This window comes from Westerdykella ornata, assembly GCF_010094085.1.
Source record: "Westerdykella ornata strain CBS 379.55 unplaced genomic scaffold EI97scaffold_18, whole genome shotgun sequence".
In the NCBI taxonomy this organism is placed as follows: domain Eukaryota; kingdom Fungi; phylum Ascomycota; class Dothideomycetes; order Pleosporales; family Sporormiaceae; genus Westerdykella; species Westerdykella ornata.
Genome location: NW_022986868.1, coordinates 305,938 through 326,447, shown reverse-complemented (window position 1 = coordinate 326,447; position 20,510 = coordinate 305,938). Strand labels below are relative to the sequence as shown.

General features: G+C 53.0%; 6 protein-coding genes across 6 annotated transcripts; 2 read left to right on the top strand and 4 right to left on the bottom strand.

Annotated features, from left to right (window-relative positions):
* The first annotated feature begins 1,069 nt into the window (after positions 1-1,069).
* EI97DRAFT_434954 (3-isopropylmalate dehydrogenase) lies at positions 1,070-2,732 on the top strand. Its single transcript, XM_033798754.1, has 7 exons — positions 1,070-1,110; positions 1,163-1,182; positions 1,236-1,256; positions 1,307-1,372; positions 1,422-1,517; positions 1,569-2,196; positions 2,252-2,732. The coding sequence occupies exons 1-7, from the start codon at positions 1,080-1,082 to the stop codon at positions 2,482-2,484; spliced, it is 1,095 nt and encodes a 364-aa protein (XP_033652267.1). The 5' UTR covers positions 1,070-1,079; the 3' UTR covers positions 2,485-2,732.
* A 124-nt stretch (positions 2,733-2,856) lies between these two features.
* Positions 2,857-3,897, bottom strand: EI97DRAFT_434953 (uncharacterized protein). The gene is made up of 2 exons (XM_033798753.1): positions 3,008-3,897; positions 2,857-2,950 (listed from the first exon to the last, which is right to left on the bottom strand). The coding sequence occupies exon 1, from the start codon at positions 3,849-3,851 to the stop codon at positions 3,189-3,191; it is 663 nt and encodes a 220-aa protein (XP_033652266.1). The 5' UTR covers positions 3,852-3,897; the 3' UTR covers positions 2,857-2,950; positions 3,008-3,188.
* A 976-nt stretch (positions 3,898-4,873) lies between these two features.
* EI97DRAFT_434951 (uncharacterized protein) lies at positions 4,874-7,319 on the bottom strand. Its single transcript, XM_033798752.1, has 2 exons — positions 6,737-7,319; positions 4,874-6,687 (listed from the first exon to the last, which is right to left on the bottom strand). Exons 1-2 carry the CDS (start codon positions 7,183-7,185, stop codon positions 5,277-5,279), a joined length of 1,860 nt encoding a protein of 619 aa, XP_033652265.1. The 5' UTR covers positions 7,186-7,319; the 3' UTR covers positions 4,874-5,276.
* A 207-nt stretch (positions 7,320-7,526) lies between these two features.
* EI97DRAFT_97930 (uncharacterized protein) lies at positions 7,527-10,149 on the top strand. Its single transcript, XM_033803257.1, has one exon. The coding sequence runs from the start codon at positions 7,971-7,973 to the stop codon at positions 9,918-9,920; it is 1,950 nt and encodes a 649-aa protein (XP_033652264.1). The 5' UTR covers positions 7,527-7,970; the 3' UTR covers positions 9,921-10,149.
* Positions 10,150-10,819: 670 nt separating this feature from the next.
* Positions 10,820-11,690, bottom strand: EI97DRAFT_459996 (uncharacterized protein; the record flags this gene model as incomplete). The annotated part of the gene is made up of 2 exons (XM_033801066.1): positions 10,820-11,472; positions 11,525-11,690. 2 exons carry the CDS (start codon positions 11,688-11,690, stop codon positions 10,820-10,822), a joined length of 819 nt encoding a protein of 272 aa, XP_033652263.1.
* Positions 11,691-14,367: 2,677 nt separating this feature from the next.
* Positions 14,368-20,089, bottom strand: EI97DRAFT_434949 (uncharacterized protein). The gene is made up of 4 exons (XM_033798751.1): positions 19,611-20,089; positions 15,870-19,481; positions 15,557-15,821; positions 14,368-15,373 (listed from the first exon to the last, which is right to left on the bottom strand). The coding sequence occupies exons 1-4, from the start codon at positions 19,938-19,940 to the stop codon at positions 14,688-14,690; spliced, it is 4,893 nt and encodes a 1,630-aa protein (XP_033652262.1). The 5' UTR covers positions 19,941-20,089; the 3' UTR covers positions 14,368-14,687.
* Between the last annotated feature and the right edge of the window lie 421 nt (positions 20,090-20,510).

The window sequence follows — 20,510 nt, the reverse complement described above, 5'->3', positions numbered from 1 at the left end:
CAGGGTCAGGTACAGAGCTGGCAGGGGGCCGCGTGTTGGATACGGAAATGAGAGCGGGGGAACGAGCAGAGTTTTCCAGTCCAGCCTCCCGCTATGGCTAGGATGGATAATAATGAAGATGTTGGGCCAGTAGTGGATACCATGGAAGCAAAAAAGGAGCGAAGAGTTGGGACAATAACGGCACCATGCCGGGCAGACTTGGTGGTTGGTGTTTTCGTTGTTGAGAAGGAAATTCTGAAGATCGGGCTTTTGTAGGGCAACGCTAGTCTTCCTCGGGTTAGCCCCTCGGAGCCGCAATTGCACCGTTGAACCTTTGGAATCTTCCATCGAGCCGTTTTGACGACGATGCGGCCTCGTTGCGGTGCTACTGCGTACTATCCGGCATCGTTCTGCACTCACCCGCTGATCGGGCGGCAATTGTCCGTCATCCTCCACGAATGTACTTGTACCAAAAGTCACGCTGGTGAATGGCAGTACTGTAGACGCCAGGTCTTGACTCCCTGCCCAGGTGCATGCGCATAAGAAGGCTTCTCAGCCATCGACTCGGAGCCAAAGAGCAGTTGCACAGGCTGCTTCGAACATCGCTGCTATGGCTCGTCCACGTTGACGGTATGGTATCATGCTAAAGGTTATGGTGCCTGTCAGAGCTAGGCCGACTTCATATTTTTGCTTTGCAAAGCGCAGAAACAATAGAAATCACCTTGTCTTGATGGAACAGATTCATGTACCCAACTTCTATGGATGAGCTCGCCGTAGCCCTCAAGCACCGCACAATCGTACTAGGCCGCGAACGGAGTGCAGTGTGGAATTTACACCACTCTATCCGCAATACTCGCATCTTATATCATTCATCTTTCCATCTTCCCACCAAAAGTACGCTTTGAAGGTTGCCTTGGACCACAAGCTATACCATGGCACTGCCAATAAGAATCGTTTCCGCCGAACACCGTCCGAAGTCGGAGGACGGCTTGCGGCGGGGTAGCTAGCAACTCGCGGGGAAGGATGCGAACATATCATTATTATTTGGGACCGTAAGCTTCCGTCTTCCTCACTTCCACTTTTAAAACCCTCAAATCAATATGTCCTCATTCAATATCGTTGTGCTCGCAGGTCAGTGCTTTCCTGCAACTTCATCGCATTAGGTACTAATCAATCGACGCAGGTGACGGCGTTGGCCCAGAGGTGCGGAGCTTTTGATTGTAAACTGGAAAAAACAGAGCTAACAGAACCCTCAGATCATAAAGGAAGCAGTAAAGGTGCGCTGATTGCCAATGGCTGTGTACAACCCAATTAATCCCATTGCCAGGTCCTCAATGTGATCGAGAAGACACGAGACATCAAGTTCAACTACCAACATTACGACTTCGGAGGCGTGAGTTCTCCACACGACAGTAATGTCGGAAGTTTTGACAGTTGCACAGTGCTCCATCGATGCCCACGGCACTCCTTTAACAGAAGAGACCCTTGCAGCAGCGAAAGCAGCAGATGCGATCCTTCTAGGAGCAGTAGGAGGACCCGTACGTGGACACCTTGCTGCTGTCTCTGAACTTCTTCTGACATGGTGACAGAAATGGGGAACCGGAAAGGTCCGCCCTGAGCAGGGCATCCTCCGTCTGCGCAAGGAACTAGGCACCTTCGGCAACCTTCGACCCTGCTTCTTCGCTTCCGACTCCCTCGTCGACGCCTCCCCTCTCAAAGCCGAGGTCTGCAGAGGCGTCAACTTCAACATCGTCCGCGAACTGACCGGCGGCATATACTTTGGAGACAGGAAAGAGGATGAAGGCGACGGCAAGGCCATGGATACAGAGCCCTACACCGTCGAGGAGATCGAGCGCGTGGTACGACTAGCAGGCAGTCTCGCTTCCGTGGAGAACCCTCCCGTTCCCGTTTGGAGTCTTGATAAGGCGAATGTCCTTGCAACGTCGCGGTTATGGCGGAAGACGTTCGAGCGAATCATGAGGGAAGAATTCTCCCAGCTTAAGTTCGGCACGCATTTGATCGACTCGGCCGCTATGTTGATGATCAAGAACCCGAGAGCGCTGAACGGAGTCATCGTCACGAGCAACCTCTTTGGAGATATCATCAGCGACGAGGCAAGCGTCATTCCGGGTAGTTTGGGACTTTTGCCAAGTGCGAGCTTGGGCGCAATCCCTGATGGCAAGACCAAAGTCAATGGTATCTACGAGCCGATCCACGGTGAGTGATCAGTCGTTCCTTTCTCAAAATTCTGACAAACTCTAACCTTGACTAGGTTCCGCCCCCGACATCGCCGGGCAAGGCATCGTCAACCCCGTCGCGACCGTCCTCTCCGTGAGCATGATGCTCAAGTACTCATTATGCCTGCCCGAGCTCGCTCAGAAGGTCGACGAAGCGACCAAGATTGTCATCGACAAGGGCATCCGTACCAAGGACATCGGCGGCACTGCAAACACTTCCGAAGTCGGAGACGCGATAGCGGCTGAGCTGGAGCGGTTGTTGCAATGAGGAGATAATACATCTACGGGCACGATTAATGATCTAGGTTCTTGTGGAAAGTAAGAAGATTTACAGTCTTTGATAGATGGGGCTCGGTGGTATAGTAATGTTGTCGTATAGGGGCATGGTCCTCTTCATCCATATCTATCCATATCTAGAGCGTTGCTGAGCCGTATGGTAAATGTTGTAAAGACATTGTATAGACAAGCATATTGACTATGTTGACGGAAATTTACATCGAACTTCTTCAAGCAGACCATATCTTGAGAATTGCAGGTGTTAGTTATTGCCTCGGCTCCCTCTTGAACAACTTCAACATCTCATTATCAGCCTCAAGTAACCTTTCCGTGGTCCCTTCACCCCCTGCGCCACAAAAAAACACCTCAGCCATGATATTGATCCTATTAATTCTGCTACTATGGTATTACGCTCAGATGATTCGGCACGCAGAACATCTCGCGCCTGGCCTGTGAATGTATGTAAATACCTCGCACTGACTTGGCTCTGGAAGAGCTGACGACGAGTGCACAAGGTTTTCGACTCTATAATGCAAGGGGTCAGTCTTGTGTTTGAGGACTTCGGATCATTTGAAGTATACATTCACATTTCCTATAGGGTATCACGCATCGAATCGACAACAGATAAAATAGAAGAACCCCCTCGATTTGTTCCCAACCAACCATCCCTCCTCCCCTCCCCTCGCACCTCTGCATCTACTCCCCTAAGAAAGCCAACTCCCTCGGCCTCCCATCCACCCCACACGTACTAAAAGCCCACCAGCTAGCATTCCACCTCGCACACACATTCATCAGGACCCACTTGACCGGCGCCGGCAGCGGCGGGAAGTTCGCATGCAACCCCTCGCCTTCAAACGTGACATCGTGATTCAGCAACACGACGGGCAACTGCCTCGTCTTGGACAAACCACCCATGACGGCCTTGCCCTCCTCCTCCCAGAGTCTGCGCAAGGGCAGCCGGGACTCTGGGTACTTGGCCAGCGCCATCAACGAGGGGATTTCCTCGGCCAGATGCGTGGCGAGGTCGCGCATGAAGCCATCCATCAGATCCCGGCATCGCTGTCCCGAAAACCGCTCTCTCTCTTGTTCAACGTCCCTGATCCAGTGGCCCCACGCCTCGAACCCCGTCTCAAACGCCTGATGCTGCCGCACATTCACCTCCATGATCCCCGTCTCACCGGTGGCCTTTTCAATCGCGGGGAATAGCGACGTCTCCTCCCCCCTGTGGTGCTCGTGCACTGTCTGCCAGGTCGCGAGCATGTAGCATGTGAATGCCGACTGGTGGGATGGCGGCACGTGGGGGGCTTGCAGGTAGATGGAGTTGAGGGAGCGGATGATGATGTTGTGGACGAGTGCCATCTCGCTGGCGATGAGGGTGTATTGGTCTGTTGCCGTTCGGTTGGAGGCACGGGGGGTGGGGAGGAGGGCGAGGGGGCCGAGGGTCCAGGTGTAGGTCGGTTGTGAGTGCTTTGGGGGAAGGGGTGGGAGGGGGGATTGGGATGAAGTGTTCGTGGAATTAGAGGTAGTGGTGGTGGTGGTGGTTGCCGGCATTGTACCTAGGATAAGGTTGAAGATTGGTAGGAGAGGGAGGAAAGGGTAGGGTATCTGGAATGGAGATCTGAAGAAGAAGAAGAAGAAGAAGAAGAAGAAGAAGAAGATACTGAATGAATGAGTCAAATGATTTCAGGTGATTGAGGTGGCACAATTGAGACCTGTGCTCCTTCTTATACCTACCGTGCTGCTCTACGCCTTGACCCAGGCTTTCGACATTCATACCTGTTTTTTCTCAGCCCCAAAGACTGACCAAGGGTTGTCACAATCCCCGAGGCTCAGCACTACATGCATGCGGTCTAGTCTTGCCATATAGCTCTCAGAGCCTCTAACCGGACCCGTCTCGCTTCGAGTGAGGCTTTGACATGCCTTTGTGGCAAAGGCCGGATCTGGTCACTTCTGTCGACTCACTTGGTCAAAGCTTCACCACGTTTTGTATGGCAGTTTGTACCACCTGTGATAGGAGAACAGACTTTTTCAAAAAAGCCTACGGAATAGAGTTGGCGGGATTCGAGCAGCTAGGTGTGGCAGGGCAGGCGTGTGGCGCTGTCGTGGCGCAAAGCTGAAAGCCATCGAGTCTTCAGCCGACGATGAATATGGAGGGGTGGGTGCACGGTGCAGTTCCAATCGATCAATTGACAAAAAGGTGTGAGAGCAACAAAGGCAATGCTTTGGAAAAACTGATCTCTGTCGATTGCTGTGTTGATCAGGCCCCATCCTGCTGCCAGCAGTCATACTCCTCCATTCACGTAGTACTAAAAGGCTCCACGCTCCAAGTTCCCCATCACGGGCATCGGATCCACTTTATGCACGCATACATGGTAAACTGTTGTGACCATTCATTCCGCCTACATTTCAAGGCGAGCATGCAATCGCTCCTGTCCATGAAAAATCGGTCATCTCAGAAAGGAGAGAGTTGATGTGCAAGCATCAATATTAAAGTATATAATGTCATCGTCATCGTCGTCATAATACAGAAATTAGTTACGGATAGGAGGGATATATGCCAAGAAAAAAGTGAAAGTATGGAGCTAATCCGCGTTATTCGAGCATGAGGAAGAGGGAAAGGAAGGAGAAATGGAAACCAACGAAGAGGAAAAGCAACATGGCCGCCGAGAACCCGAGGCCTGGTATAATGTGATCCGATCCACCCAAGCCATCCCCAGGGAATCAAAGGCATCAACGTAGCGAAAGTCGTCGCTCCTAGCGCCATATAAACGCAGGTTCTCTTACTTAGATCGACCCCTTCCTCCCACCGCTCCCTATGGTCGGACTCCTCGCCCCACCCACACTCCCCTCTGCCGCACTTCGTCCCTCTTCACTCCAAACCTCGCTCCTCGCCCTCCTCATCTGAATATGCCCCAATGTCTTCTTCAACGCCGCATACAGATGCGCATTATCCCCCATATCCAGATCGACCCAGAAGCTGTATATGCTCAGCTTGTTCTTATTCATGTCTTTGAACCGGCGAAGTATGTATTGGCGAGCGGCTAGCTCCTGCTGTTCCTGGTCCTTGGGGTTACTGTTGTTGCTGCTGTTGTTGATGAGGGTGCTGACTCCAGGGCGGTAGTCGGGGAAGAAGTGCTCGAGCGGTGAATGGCGAAGTTTGTTTCGGAAACGGGTGAAGTTGTTCAACAACAGAATGACGGATGAATTCGCGAACAGGGATGCCATGACAAAACCGTAAAACGCCTCGAACTCGAGGGTGAGTCGTGATGTCGCCGGATCCTCGAGGAGAACGCGGTCGTAGACGCTCACGTCCACGGTGAAAATAAGTGCAGTAGCGTTTTCGAATTGGTGAAGCCAGCGGTTGCGGAAATGATGAGGAAAACTTCTACCCATGCTGAAGAGGTGGACGTCTAGTTCGTCCCAATTGAAGCGCAACTCTTTGATGTTGTGCGAAGGATAATCGAGACGCACAATATCTGCTTCCGAAGGGATGTAATCCGGGGCCGAGATACGCTCAATCTCACGCGCAAAGTAGGATGCATACGGGGGGAAGTCGATTTCGAAGTTGCGGACATAGAGGGTGGAGAAGGTTTCGCTGGTCCAGATGTTGAGGACGGCACGGACGCCGTCCGGTGTTGGGCCGTTGGTGGCTATATCGACGGTTTCGAATTCGTGAAGGAGCATGGCGAAGTCCCGGTTTAGCTCGTCGGAGAGATTGACTCCGGTGTCCTTGAGGAGGTCAATGATGGCGTGCATGAGTTGCCAAACAGTCTGCCGGACCATGCCTTTGTAGCTGAGGCGCTCTTCTACGGGGTAGCCGCCTGCGTAGAGGACTTTCATTTGTCTCATTATGAGCTCTTTACCTGTATTTTCGCCCCCCTGGAGGACGATTTTCGTCTCCCGCCGCAGCCAAGTTGCATCTTCCTCCAACTCGCGGTCAATAGCCTGACTCCGAATGGCGGCTGCAGCGTCGGCATAATCCTGTTCAGTCGGCACGTGGTCTCCCGATCTCCCGAGAAGCTTGATGTAGAAGACAATACGAAACCATTGAATCATGCGGGAGATGCTTGTTAGTGCCTTGATGCATTGTCCATCCCATCTCGATGTCCTCGCCAGGGTGGAAAGCGATGACGCGTCTTCTTTTCTTATCTGCCTGCTTTTATGCAGGAGAATCTTCCTCTGGGCTGTTGTGTGACTGCTTACTGTCAGAAGTCGGGGGAGCGGAGTGAAGTCGACACACCCACCATTTGCAAGCAGCCAGGAGCAGGTGAACGGCGTCAGTCTGCCGTTTGGCAACGTTCTGCAGTCGTCTCATTGACCTACTCCCTACAGCCAGCTTCATCTTAAGCGCAAAGTCGACATGTTCCTGATCCGGCTGCTCTAGCTGTGCGATCAGCCGATCCAATCTGCGCACCAGAACCTCGCAGGATCCCATCAAAACATCCAAGTCGCTGAGGAGCTGGGGATGCATATCCTGAATGGCGTAGTTGATCCAGTCGTGCATCTCGCCGAGGCTCGACTTGAGCGCCGTCAACTGCGCGATCAGATTGATAAAGGAAGCATTGCTGTCTTTCCACTGGTCGTGGAGTTGGCGAAGTCCGTCAATCGACTGCCGAAGCCGAATCAGATTGGAGCTGATGGCGCTGGAGAGCGCAAAGACGCGCTTCTCGTCGATGACGGGAAACGACGACATGGCGCCCGCTGGCCGACTTCACGAAGCGGCGTCCTGGAGGTGGTGGAGGGGGGAAGCGGGCATCACGGCGAAAATAGGGAGTTGGGCCAGTCGTGTTTGATGTTGCGCATACATAGCTGAGAGGGTTACGGGGGGCGGGCAGAAGGCCTGATGGTACTCCTATTGGGCAAGGTCGCTGGGCGACTGGGCGAGTGAGCAGGGGTGCCACCAACACTCAGCTGCCGGTTATAGGAGGTTTTATTTATTAAGATTACATAGGCAGAGTCCGGTGCTGTTAGCGCATCTTCACCGACCCGTAATAAAAGAATGGATAGGGTTATTATCGAGACAATGATTGAGCATGGAAGCTGCATCAAATTGGAGAGCCGCGAACTCCATCATGAAGCATGCATAGGGTACGAGCTTGAAGTAGAGATGGAGCCGGTTACAGGTCGGGGCATCGGGGCGGGAAGATCCGCCATCACGTGGCGCATCAACAGGTTGGACGAACCAAAGAATTCAAAACACTGATTCCGGACACAACATGTCGACAAGAAGCACGATGTTTCAGGAGATCCGGATAATTCTACTGCAACGGCAATAGTTCACGTGAGCCGGCACGTTCCCGTGATCGACCGTTCCGCGACTGCCCAGGTGAGTCACAGGTTCGGGTTCGGCTGCTATCGATAAGCGTAGGCACCACAGTATGGTCTCAGCAAAACCATTCCAAGGTTGCCACCACTATTCTCTCCTTCTTCCTAGACATCGCAAATTCCAAACAAAGTGTGTTTTGATCAATCGATAATATGATAACCCTGGATGCATTACCGATCGAGATTCTGTCACTCATAGCTAGCTTTCTCGAGCACCCCCGAGACGTATCCAATTTATCCTCAACCTGCCGAAGAGTGAACCACTTCACCCAACTAGATGGCTGGAAAGCCTATCTCAAAGGCCGATTTGGCATCACCGGCCGGGACTCGGATGCTCTCAGTACTGTGCATGGCCTCACCACCCTGTACCGCAACTGGGAGCGAAAAGCCCTTGTGGCAAGAAACCTACGTCCCAGGCCAACTGTCACGAGCTTAAACAATTGGGGCCAAACCACTTGGACCGATCAATCGACGCAAACCATAGGCTACCAACCAAGTATTGACAGCTATGAAGAGATATATGGAGGCTGGGCGGACCGGCGAGAGGTGCTGGCCTGGGCGGCTGGTACACGTGTGTTGGTGCGGATTAAAGATACGCATCAAAAGGCCAATTTTTCGCTGGATGAGCCTTTCCGAGGGGAATATGACGTATACGGCCACCCGACTTCATGGTACTCTTACGGGATAGAGGACGCAATCGATGGAGTTGACGACATCATGTCCGTTGGACTGCTACGTCCTCATCAGAAACACGAATCGCTGGAGTGTATCACAACGACGACAGCGACTGGCGAACTCGAATTGATATGTTTCGATGTCGAAAACAGAAAAACTAAGACGCAGCGCTATACCCCGACGGGTGGGAGAAGCTACCTTTCCATGTCTCCCGCTTCTCAGCCGTTAATGGCGACCACAGCGGAAAATGCAAGGCTGAGGTTGTACCCTGTCAATCCTGACTGCGTTGTGGACTCGGTGCAGTCGTCCATCAGCGAAGTGGAGGTAAAAGCACCTCAACCGACCAGTATGCCCTTGACTCTTGCGGCATGCAATTTCATCTCCGAAGATAAAGTAGCCGTGGCCCTGGGGCCCAGCCAGCAAATCGTCCAAGTGTTTGATATCACTCCCACCGGATTCTCAGCCAGCCCCATTCGCAAGATCTACTCGCCTTCGGAGCCAGAGTATTTCATTTTCGCATATTGCCTCCTGTCTCTTCCCAAGGACTCGCGCGCAGGAGGCAACTCAGGCAATATCTTCTTCTCCGGCGCCAACGACGGCCTCGTCCGGCTCCACGACCTGCGGTCACATAAAGATTGCGAGGCCATCTTCGGCGACGTCACGAATGACCAGGCAATATATTCTCTCGCACTTCAAGGCCAGGAGCGTATCATCGCCGGAGGCAATGCGCACTCGATGTTGAAGATCTACGATATCCGGTTCCCCGGCACACACGCATACAGCTCCATTACCCTGCCGTCGAGGCCTCGCGTGCGGAAAGTGCATCCCCCCAATCGGACCCGCGGCTTCGGTGATTTCATCAACCCGAAGAAACTTGGGGATGCACAGCTCGTCACGGGGGGTTGGAACCTCTATCTGCGGCCCAACAACAGAATAAGGGGCGTTAGCATCGGCCATCCATACCAAGCACCTTCCTCCGTCTACAGCCTCTCCATCCCCTCATCCACGTCGCCTTCCCTGTACGCGGGCCTCACGGGCTGCGTGCTGGGCCTCGACTTCGTCTCCGTGCTCGACAAGCACCCCGATCCCCTCCACGCAGGAAACCGTCTCCAGTACCTAGACACGGGAAACGTCGACGTGGTGCGGACGTACAATCCAGACAACGATGTCCTGGACCTGTCCATGTATCACCAGGGCACTGAGGGGGAGCTGGACATGTCGCTTTTCGTGCAGCACGGCGCAAACAACGAAGTCGCAGAGTTTGCGAAGTCGAGGGATTCGGCGAAATTGGCGGGCATGGATGAGAGATGGCGGGATCCTGCCGAGGACAAGTGGGTTCGTGGTCAGGAGCCGGGGATGCAAATGAAGGGCGATAGAGGGCATCGTAGGGGAGGTAGGACGCGCAGGAGAGGGAGGGGACATGCTTAGTCGGTGATACCGCAAATGAAGATATGGGAAGAGTCGGGGAAAGACCTTGATGGCATCGGAAAAGCTAAGATTGGGAAAGAGTTGGGAAAGAACTTGATGGCGTTTGACATGCTGTCTTTGGACATCGATCGCAATTTCTCATTTCCTCATAGATGGACAACGCGCGTGGGATAGACACTCATATAAACATGCGAGTACTTCGTAAAATTCTATAGACGATTCCTTTTATCTATTTCCTATCCCAACGCCAAATACACCTCGAGACCTACTCTACAGCGCAACTCCATCTATCATTTCCTTTCCTGGCAAGTCATGCAAAGCTTCTGACCGATTAACCTCTAATTCAAAAGTATTTACTTCTCGACGTAACCAATATGTCAACTTGAAGCATATTCCCACTCAACAACAGCCGAGGCACACCCATTCCAAATTCGCAACCTCGCACAAGACAAGGCACCGTTATTGCTCCGCCGCAACCCCGTACTCTTGTCCGTTTACTAAACACCGCAAACTCCGATTTCGATCCGCCTCCTCATCAACCCAAATATCCCTCATCTCATTACTCGACCAAAACCATTTGATCAGAAGGGAACTCAACGTTCTGATAAAACTGTTTCGGCTCGGCTCCGCCTGCATCCGGTGCTTTGAAATCAAAGAGGCGCACTGAAGTCGGGTCCGCGCTATACTATAGATGAGGGCGCAACTTGTGATTCGTCAAAAGGCGCGATTCCGACGGCTTCCATAAGCAAGAATTTCCTGAATCTCAGCTGCGGGATGAAGGTGTCGCCACTCGGGAGGTGAAGAGACCGTGGCACGGGAAATGAATTGAAGGTTACGAAGGCGGGCGGGAATGGGTCCTTATTTCCGAGCGTGTGTGATAGGAGTCGGGTGTTGGCTTGTTAGTGATATGGTATTTGCTCGTATGGGAACGACGAGTGGAAGCCCACATGGACGATGCTGTTAGGCTGAGGATGGTGGAGTTCACTCCGAGGTTGCATGTAAGGAGCCGGGATGAGGCTGTCGCGCTGGTGAAAAACCAAAGGGTTCGCCAGGGGAGGCGACAAAGACGCCGGAAGCGGTTGTTCGTACAGGGGTTGCGATGTCGCTGGAGCATATGGGTATGGCTCGTAGCTCTCAGTTTCTGGAGTGGGAAGTTGCAATGATGAGAAGTCGGCCATCCAAGGAGAATCGTTCCATAAGGGTATCACAAGAGGTTCCGTTATGGGCAACGACGGGCTCCAGGCTGACTCAAGGCTGGATACCGGCAATGAGGGGGTCGGGTACGGGCTGTGATAAGGACTGGCAAGTGCAAGTGGGGGATCCACGAGCGTTCCGGTTGTTGAAGACAGCGTTGTACTGTAAGTTGGGAAGTCGGGAGTTGAAGGGAGTGTAATGGATGCCGGGGGTGATGGGTGCTGGCCTATGTATTCCGTGGAGACTGAGCGTGAACGCGCATCTTCTGATGGTTCCGCCAATGGTTCATTTGACTGTGATGCTGGTTCATCCTGGAGCAGTTGCTGGAGGTACTGCAGTTTGCGTTTGCGCTTCTCGCCTATATCGGCTGTCAGATAGGACATGTGCGATGATCAGGAAGGTCTCCTTACGGTAGTTCCTAGAAGCTATTCTGTTCTGCTGTTTTCGAATCTCGCTGTTGACTTTTTTCGGTTTCTGAGCCGGTGCAGCAACCCCATCTGGATTTCTTTTACTGGACTTCCTTCCCGAACGGGGATGGGAGTTCGACTGCAGAAGTGGTGTGGAATGCAAAGACATGGCGCCAGCAGAGGTGACTCGATCCATGGGAATGGTAAACGGTAAGTTGAAATATATTGATCGCGAAAAGACACGAGTGCAGCCGGCGCGCTTTTGAAATCTCAACCTTGTCTAGGTACCGTTCAGCCCTGTGGCGCCAAGATCTGTATTTGGAGTTATGGACTTCAGTTTCCAGAAGGCCCGTTAAGAAAAGCCACATGCAATCAGGAGACACATAAGCGGCGGAAAGCGGAGCGGACAACGGCCCCCGTGGTCGGCGTTATGGCAACTCTCAGCTGGCCTTGCGAACTAGACGTGGACAACGAGGATAGCCAGTTGTGCCTCGAGGACGAGGGTACCTGGGAAGCGATTCCAAAACATAAGCTTTTAACCTTAAAGTGCGCCTTGGGATTTCACAACAGGGTGGTTCCATCCCCCTGCCACTTGCCCTTTGGAGAGCTAGTCGTTGAAACTGGATGGACTTCCTAATGCGGTATATGTTAGTTGAAAGGAGACTAAGCTATTCTCGCTTCCTACTGGGCGGCTTCGTCAGAGATGAATCATCCGTTAGGGCTGAGCCCCGGGCTTGGCCTATGTACATGGCAGCTGTGATTGTAAGAAGAGCAGTGCAGGGTACAATGCTATTTGTTCCTTTCTGACGGACGATGCTGTTATCAGTTCGAACCAGTTCCAGCATTGTTCAATCAGACGCTTTGATCCCTAAACTTGCGCTCCACATGTGGGGCTATAGAAGCGTGTGGGGAGAAGAGATGGAAGACATGGAACTGTGATTGTTGATCACCGTTGGTCCGCTATGACCTCAAAGTCCGCAATGATTGCAGTGAGAAAATGTTCGTGCTGGGCTGAGAATTCGATTTCGAGCCAGGAACGAGGATGGTAACTAAGTGCACGTTGTCGCTTAGGCTTCAACCAATCATCATCGTGCTTCCTTGTCACGTAAGCACCCCTTTTTCTACACACGAAGTTCAGCACACTCGTTCCTATCCAGAGATATTCGGCGTTTTAGAAGCATAGAAATTGCTCTAACTCTAATCGAGCATTCTAGCCTGGGGTCATCAAAGGCGGGCAGTCTTTTGCGCATAGCCCACGAGCAGGGACAGAGTATCCAACTTATCCGTTACTCGCTATGGTATCAGCATTCTGTGTGCCCGTCAAATCATCTGTTACAGTGGGTCATCTCCTTATCATGGGGCATCTCACTGTAAAACTCTTCAGGAGGCTCGCATGCATTCTTCCGCTGCAAATCGCTCGGTCGGGCCATCTTTCGACTACACGACCGGGGCTACAGCACATGCATCTAAGAAGAGCCCTATACAGAAAGGGGCCAATGCCTATTTAGAAGACTAGTCTTTAGACAACCTTTTTAAGCCACGGTGATCCGTGCTACCACATGGACATACCCCTAAATTTCGGATCAAGGCTTACTATATACCCTAGAGTAGGGGCGGCGCCTGCTTACGGGTCTGTGTCAGTGTAGAACAGATCTATTTTCCAGGATGAATAGTAATGATTGGCATCTAGACATGCGGTGTTATGCAGTCGAGAACGGACCTTTACTGCTGTTCAGGGTGCTGTCCAAGGTGCACGACAGCCGAGGTACATGCTTCCAAACTTATGACGTATAATCGCCCGTTCACTGCTAGAATCCACGTAGGGTGGAGTCAATAACTCACAGGTGTCATGCTAAGGAGAACATAAACTCGGTCGTTCCAGCTGTCGAAACGTTGTTCACCGAAGAACTCAAGAAAATATGCAGCTGAAGGCCATCGAGAGACGATCACTCCCGTGGAAGTTCGGCCATTTACAGCTCCTGGACATTGCGTTTTGGACCCCAATGGGCTTCTAGACAATCTCAGACCCGCAAGTTTGGCGACCTTGACAATCTAATTGGCTCAAGTGTGTCTGTGATCCAAATGGACGTACCTGCAGCGGATAACACTGGGAACCTTGAAGCACCAAGGTGCTGATATCCGGCAGCCCGGCCCCTATCATGCTGCCAGGGGCTCTAAACATTGATGCAGGCGTTCTTGGGATGGCACTGGGGTACATAATGTGAACCGTGCGACGGGGTGCGCTCATGTTATCCACAAGCCGGTCACTCAATTCGGGTTTACGATCGGGTGATTCCATGCTTGGTGTCTCAAGTCTCAACAATTTGAGGGGCTTAGCTTTCAGTCTAGCTGTCCTCCATAATTGAGCTATCAACCGGATGGATACAATCCCACCTGGCTAGTCCGTGGAACCAGTCCCGTAGCCATGGCTGTGGGGCCGTTAGTATTGCCCAGAGTGAGTGGGAGTTGCGGACCGGAGAGACGGCCAGGGGCTGATCGTATCCTGAGAACTCTGTGGCGAGCCCTACGCATCAACTATCCTGATCTTAAAACATCCAATAACGTTCGTGTGAATTTAGGACAGCCCAGTCGCCAACCCCAAGGGTCGGTAGTATCAAAGCGATGGAATGATAGTCACAGACACAACGTGCGGTCTGGCCCCCAACGAATAGTGCACGTTTATTTTTCCTCTGCCGCCATAGAGTAGTATACTCAAATTGTTTTCGTAGCAGATAGATCCTCCGTGTGAATTCGGCTGTCCACCGTAACGGGCCTGGAGACATCACACCGCTGACACAAAGTACTCCAATGATTCAAACAGATTATCATATTTACACATTCACATCCGCGAATATATATGCCTTCGCGCGTATGCGGTAGGTACTTGGTATCTAAGCGCCTAACTTCCCATTTGGAGCTTGTGAAAGGAAACGCAACGCAAACCATGATCTCCTTGACTGCTTGCTTGCCCGCCGGCCTGCCCATTGCGTATGCCAGCGCATACGGAAACGCAAGCGGAATCTATATATACACCAAAAAGAAGGGGTAAAACTTCCCAGAAACCAGAAAAAAAGCATGCCGAACCCCCCGACATGAAGAACTCGCACCAAAAGCCCTCGCCAAAGTGCTTAGTCACCCGCCTAATTTCCCCTTCAAACTCCACCACCTACTTCCCCAAGAACCCTCTCAGGGCAGACTCCACAGCGTGATCATCCCGGTCCCGATCCTGCACCTGCTGGGCCCTCCTCTGCTGCTGCTGTTGTTGCTGCTGTTGGAACCCATTCCTCTGGCCCTGGATATGACTTCCCACACTTCCGGGTACCACAGGAATCGGTCCTCCGGCAGCGGTATTGGGGACCTCCCTTTGCGGTGGACCCATATATGAAGGCGGGTTCCCATGTTGTTCATACCGCTGATAACCCCCCGCAGCAGGCTGCTGCTGTTGCTGCTGTGGTGGACGGGTCAAACCCGCACCAGGTACAGCACCACCTCCACCGGCAGCCAACATCATCGCCTTCTCCCTATCCCTCTTCTTCTGCTGAACCAGTGTGCCCTTCACACCGCGCAGATACTTGGCCGCCGCCTCAATCAGCCTCTTATCCTCGGGCGAGTTCTTCAACGCCTCCAGCATATCCCGAACCTGAGTCTCCGACTTGATGTGCGGGCAGGTGCGCGCGTGGCCAAAGTGCGCCAGGCCGCAGAGACCGCAGTGCTCGACGCCGGCAATCTTGAGCGGGCATGCGCCGAGCGCGTGGGTCTGGTGGCAGGCGATGCAGACTTGCTCCTTCCAGCGACCGAACTGGGGTTCGAGGGTGGACCGGACGGGCAGGTGGACGCGCTCGAATGGTTTCACTGTGGCCCGGTTAGGAGGCGGTCTGATGGATTGGAGTGGGCGTTGTGAGGGCTGTGGAACCTGTGGAGACCGTGGTGGACGCACTGCGGCGGCTGCCATCCGGGGAGCCGATGGCTTCGGCGGAGTGCTCAAGGCGCCACTGGGCTTTCCAACGGATTTGGAGGGAGAGAGACTCGACACACCTGATCCATTCTGCTTGTAGAGAGAACTGTATGTGCTCTTAGGCTGCGGCGGCCGATTGAGGTCATTGATGTTCTCGGGCTCTGCTTCGGCTTCCAGTTCCGAGGCGCTCTCTTCGGGTTGTTCGTCGGAATACAGTTGGAAATCCGTGTCGCTTTCGGCGCTTTCGCGCTTCTTCTTCAGCTTCTTCGTCTTCTCGACTCTGGCGGGCGAGGGGCCGTCTGCAGCCTCAGCGGTGGCATCTTGCTCCGTGTCGTAGCGGACGTTCTACACAGGTTAGCTGAGCTGTCTATCAGAGTACATGAAACAACCTACCATCCGTGCACGTTTGCCCCGACCAAGAGCCTCGGCCCGTGCCAGCGCCTCAGCTGCCGCCGCGGCTTGTCTTTCCTTCAGAATCTTATCCCACACTCCAGGGTCAGGCGCAACCACCTCATCCGTCGTGTCCAAAGTATCCTCCAGCGCCCCTTGATCGTTAGCCCATACTCTTGCAAAACTGAACTGGGAGTCTGCTGAGTCGTCGGCGCCAGTCTTCGTATTCTCTATCTGGCTCCGATCAAGGAGCTTCTCAATCGACGCCTCATCGTATCGGATATCATGATCCGCGCCATCGTCTTGAAAGAGCTCGGCTGCTCCGTGTCGAAGGATTGACTCCAGGTCTTTATCCTCCAGATCTTCTGCGTCCAGTTGTTCGACCACAACGTGGTCCAGAGCCATCTTCTTCCGTCCAATCTGAACAATCTTTTCTTCCACACTGGAGCGTGTCATGAGCTGAAAGCAAAGGACTTTCTTCTTCTGGCCGATACGATGAGCTCGCGAGATGGCCTGTATGTCTTGATGTGGGTTGAAATCGGGATCAAGGATAATGACCGTATCTGCTGTTGCTAGATTGATGCCAACACCCCCAGCACGGGTCGACAGCAAGAAAGCGAACAGGGGCGAGTCAGGCGCATTGAACTGGTCGATGCGCTTTTGTTTCTCCAGCGAGCCCATAGTGCCATCAAGACGTTGGTAAGCCATCTGCATGCCGTCAAGGAAATCTTCGATGATGCTTAACATGTCCAAGAATTGGCTGAAAATGAGAACACGATGGCCGCGTTGTTGGAGTTTCGGCAGAAGCAACTCAAGCAGCTGCAGTTTTGCAGAGGCTTCGACCAAATTTCGATGCGAGATTGCCTGGATATCGGTGCGCTCCTCGATTTCACGGCTGTACACGAAAGGGTGACATAAGCATTTGCGCAGCTGCATCAATATGTTACTCAAGTTGGCCTTTTCTTGCTGTTTGAGACTCCTTTGCGTCATGAAGAGAGCTTTCAGGAGCTCAGGGTTTTTTGCAAGGATGGATTTGTAGAGTTTCTTCTGAAGAACACTCATAGATAATGGAACAATGATCTGCCCCAGCGGTGGGAGGAAAGTCAAGACCTGTGCTTTTGTCCGTCGCAGAATGAATGGCCGGATCTGCTCATGAAGCTCCCGGATATTCTCCGTGGTCATCTCTGCATACTTTTCCTCAAGCTCGGCAGCGTTGATCGTATCGTCGAGGAACTGTAGCAGGTTGAAGAGTTCCCTGGCGTTGTTCTGGAGGGGTGTCCCTGTGAGAAGCAATCTGAAAGGAGCTTTGACAGCTTGGAGGGCGCCATAAATCTGGCTCCTGTCATTCTTTAGGCGCTGGCCTTCGTCAACGATCAGGCCAGCCCAATTGACGCCCCTAAACACTTTCCTGCAGCTATCATCGGTAGCCGCCTCATAGGAGGTAACGACTACATGGGCACGTAGCTCCTTGGTGCCTTGCGGAAACATCTCGTACTTATATGCCATGTCCCGGGCTGTTGCGGATCCAAAGAAAGTCACAACGCGCAAGGATGGAGCCCATTGCTTAATCTCCCGGCGCCAGTTGGCGCATGTGGAGTTCGGCACGACCACAAGGAACGGGAAGCAGTTGTGATCCTGAATGAGAGTCGCCATGAATCCAATTACCTGGATGGTCTTACCAAGACCCATTTCGTCCGCAAGAATTCCGTTTTTCTGGCAGTACCACTGGTAGTAGATCCAGTTCAGCCCTTCTATCTGATATTTCATGAGCTCACCGCCGACGAGATTGTCAGGTTGCTTTTCTTTCTCCAGCTTTGCAAATGGTGTCGCGCGCGCTTTATCGAGACGCGCCTTCAAATGACCTTGCTTGGGATATCGTATATATCGGCCTGCAACCCAATCATTGTAAGCAGTGACGAAATCGAGCCATCGTTCGCCATCTTCGGGAGTGGGGACCTTCTCCCAAACTGCATCCTCATACCCGAGCCCTTTGTACTTGATCAGAGCCTTGTCCACCTCTTTAATGCGTGCTTTGTCGATCTCTTCTTTTTGGACTTCGACATAGCTAGTGTACTTGACATCCAGCACGATGTCAATACGAAGGAACTCCTCTGGGATTGCGTCTTCGGTGCGCATTTTGGGGCCGTCTTCACGCTTGTTGAAAGCCTTTCGCATTGCGGGCGCTGTGACCCCCCAAGTCCAAGCACCAGAATGCCAGGCAGCTCGGAAGTACGATTGATTTTCCCACTTGATAAGATATTGTTTTTCGTCCTCGCTGAGCATCTCGCAAGATGTGCCAGGCTGATACGTCTCCACATCAGAGGGTCGCCACGCTATAAGTCCACCGACTTTGAGGTCTTTGGTGTCATTGCACTCCTTACACCGCCAAGTCCTAGCGTACTCCTGGAATCTCTCATCCGCGGTCTCATCCTCGTCACGATCAGTGACCATGGCATACGGTGACAATGGAGGCAGGTGGTGGTAGTGATAGGCGCGTGAGCACCGTGTGCACCTGAACAATACATTTGCAGCATTGTTAATCAGATTAGGAGGAACATCGACTATGGGATCCTGGCCGCCGTTGTCGTCGCGTTCTTTCTGCTCCTGCAACGGAGACTTTCGTTCCCGAAAAGGCCGACATGCGGGTCCCGGCTTGTGGCAGTCGCTGCACTTCGCAAGGTCGGGTGCGGTGGGATCTTTGCGCTTGTAGAAGTTAATGCATCGCTTGCACTGGAGCACAAAATTCTCATCGCCGATTTTGGTGACGAGGTGATCCCGCGTCCCGCGATTTCCCAGACAGTTTTTGTGATAGGCAAGACTGCAGCCCTGGCAGTAAATCAAAGGCGCAATCGTGGGTCCTTCGGAACAGACCTCGCAGCCCTCAACATGGCGCGATCGGAAAAGGTTACTTCGTGGAAGAGTCTGGAAGACTTCGCGTACGCTGACCACCTTTTGAGCCACCGTCTGTGGGGTTTCGGAATCCGAACGGTAAATATCGTTGACATCCGCTTCTTGCATGTTGTTCTGGGCACGGGTGGCCCTGTCGGACTGACGTACTCCTACTCGCGGGATCTTTCGTGTGAAGCTGGCGTCAAGGCCTCGTTTTCTTTTCCTTCGGCGACCCGGAAGCACATCTGATCGAAGAATATCAACGCCGCTGGAATCCTCATCCTCGTCCTCTTCATCTTCCTCATCAAAGTCTTGCGGCTGCACGCGGACTCGGCCCGAGCGGCGGACAGGCTCCTGAACCTTCCGCTTCGGCCTTCGCCCACGGCGTCTGGGAGCAGCTTCCGACTCTTCGCTTGAATCCGAGGTGAAAGCCTTGCTCTTTCTTGTGTACGTCCGCGAACGGCTTGTGTCCGTCGTCCCTCTACTCAAAGCGTGACGGCGCCTCTGTCTGGGTCTCCGGGAGCTGTCTTCATCTGAGAGATCGATAATAGCGCTATTTATGAATCCGTCTTCGCCGGTCTTCGTCCGGTTCCTGCGCAGGCCCCGTTTCGCTTCTGGTGCGGGTGACTCGAACATATCGCCTTCACTAGGACTGACCTCGTCTACTTGGAAGTTTTGTAGAGCGCTTGAACCGCCTTCGGTAGCTAATAGATCGTCGAAGCTTATCTGAGGATTGCAGGTCAGATATGGACTGCCTGAAGGCTGAAGTGTATGGAAAGTATGAGACTATATATAGAGAGCTAGAAAGAGGAGCGGCTCCGCGTCTCTTAAAGTACTGGAGTCTCTCTCACTTACCTGTCGAGTCTGCCCTGTTGACAAAACCACCTCGTACATCATCTGACCGCTCTTGCCGTACTCACGGTTTATGCGCTCAATTTCCTCCGCAGGCTCGTAGTATGTATACTCCTCTACGTTCCTTACCGGCCTCACCCTGACCGCGACGGCGACCTTGCGCACCGTAGTCGAGGCGCCGGTGCGAGCTGGAGCTTCATCGTGTGCGGAGCTCTCGTCCGAGGAAACAAAGTCTCCAGGAGAGAGAGGGGCTTGCTTTCGGGGTATGGAGCGCGTACGCCCTCCTCTCTTGAAAGACGCCATAAGATTCCCTTCCTCGTCGTCGCTGCTCATGTTGACAGCAACCAAAGATCTGTATTGGAGGTAGAGAAATGATGCCTGGAATTCGTGGGGCGGTAGATGACTATCGGGTGATTGATGTAAAGCTGTTGGGCTCCGGCATGAGCTATTGCAGCTGCATTAAGGTGAAGGAGAGGATGAGCTGTCCAGTCGCTTCACCAGCTTTCACTGGACGCGTGAGTTCGTGACGGAAGGAAGTCTTGGCACCTTCGTCCCAGTCCAGCGGGAAAGCGGTGGTCCGAGCTCAAAAAGTTACAGCTTGCAGATTGCCAAGTCCGAACTTTCGACGTCCCAATACGCATTCCTGCCTTCTTCGTCCTCAAGTACTGGTTCCGACATGGTACTGACTCTCCGATCTCTGCTTAGAGCCCGGGTTTTCCAGACACACACATCAATCCCTTCGCGAGGGGCCAACCGCTACAAATCGCTATTCGCCGCAATCGAGCGTGGTAGCCGCGAGCCCAGCCCGTCCAGAGAGCGCCGGAGAACTGGCCCATATCGACCTAGCCAGGAGAGAGGACGAGCACAACGCCGCTCAGGGGCAAGAGGAGCAAATAGCATTGG

Coding starts and splice junctions, on each gene's coding strand:
- EI97DRAFT_434954 (XM_033798754.1), top strand. CDS start 1,080: ATGTCCTCATTCAATATCGTTGTGCTCGCAG. Junction 1,257..1,306: donor TCATAAAGGAAGCAGTAAAG/GTGCGCTGATTG, acceptor TCCCATTGCCAG/GTCCTCAATGTGATCGAGAA. Junction 1,518..1,568: donor TAGGAGCAGTAGGAGGACCC/GTACGTGGACAC, acceptor ACATGGTGACAG/AAATGGGGAACCGGAAAGGT.
- EI97DRAFT_434953 (XM_033798753.1), bottom strand. CDS start 3,851: ATGGCACTCGTCCACAACATCATCATCCGCTCCCTCAACTCCATCTAC.
- EI97DRAFT_434951 (XM_033798752.1), bottom strand. CDS start 7,185: ATGTCGTCGTTTCCCGTCATCGACGAGAAGCGCGTCTTTGCGCTCTCC. Junction 6,688..6,736: donor CTCCTGGCTGCTTGCAAATG/GTGGGTGTGTCG, acceptor GACAGTAAGCAG/TCACACAACAGCCCAGAGGA.
- EI97DRAFT_97930 (XM_033803257.1), top strand. CDS start 7,971: ATGATAACCCTGGATGCATTACCGATCGAGATTCTGTCACTCATAGCT.
- EI97DRAFT_434949 (XM_033798751.1), bottom strand. CDS start 19,940: ATGAGCAGCGACGACGAGGAAGGGAATCTTATGGCGTCTTTCAAGAGA. Junction 19,482..19,610: donor CAACAGGGCAGACTCGACAG/GTAAGTGAGAGA, acceptor TGCAATCCTCAG/ATAAGCTTCGACGATCTATT. Junction 15,822..15,869: donor GGGGCAAACGTGCACGGATG/GTAGGTTGTTTC, acceptor TAACCTGTGTAG/AACGTCCGCTACGACACGGA.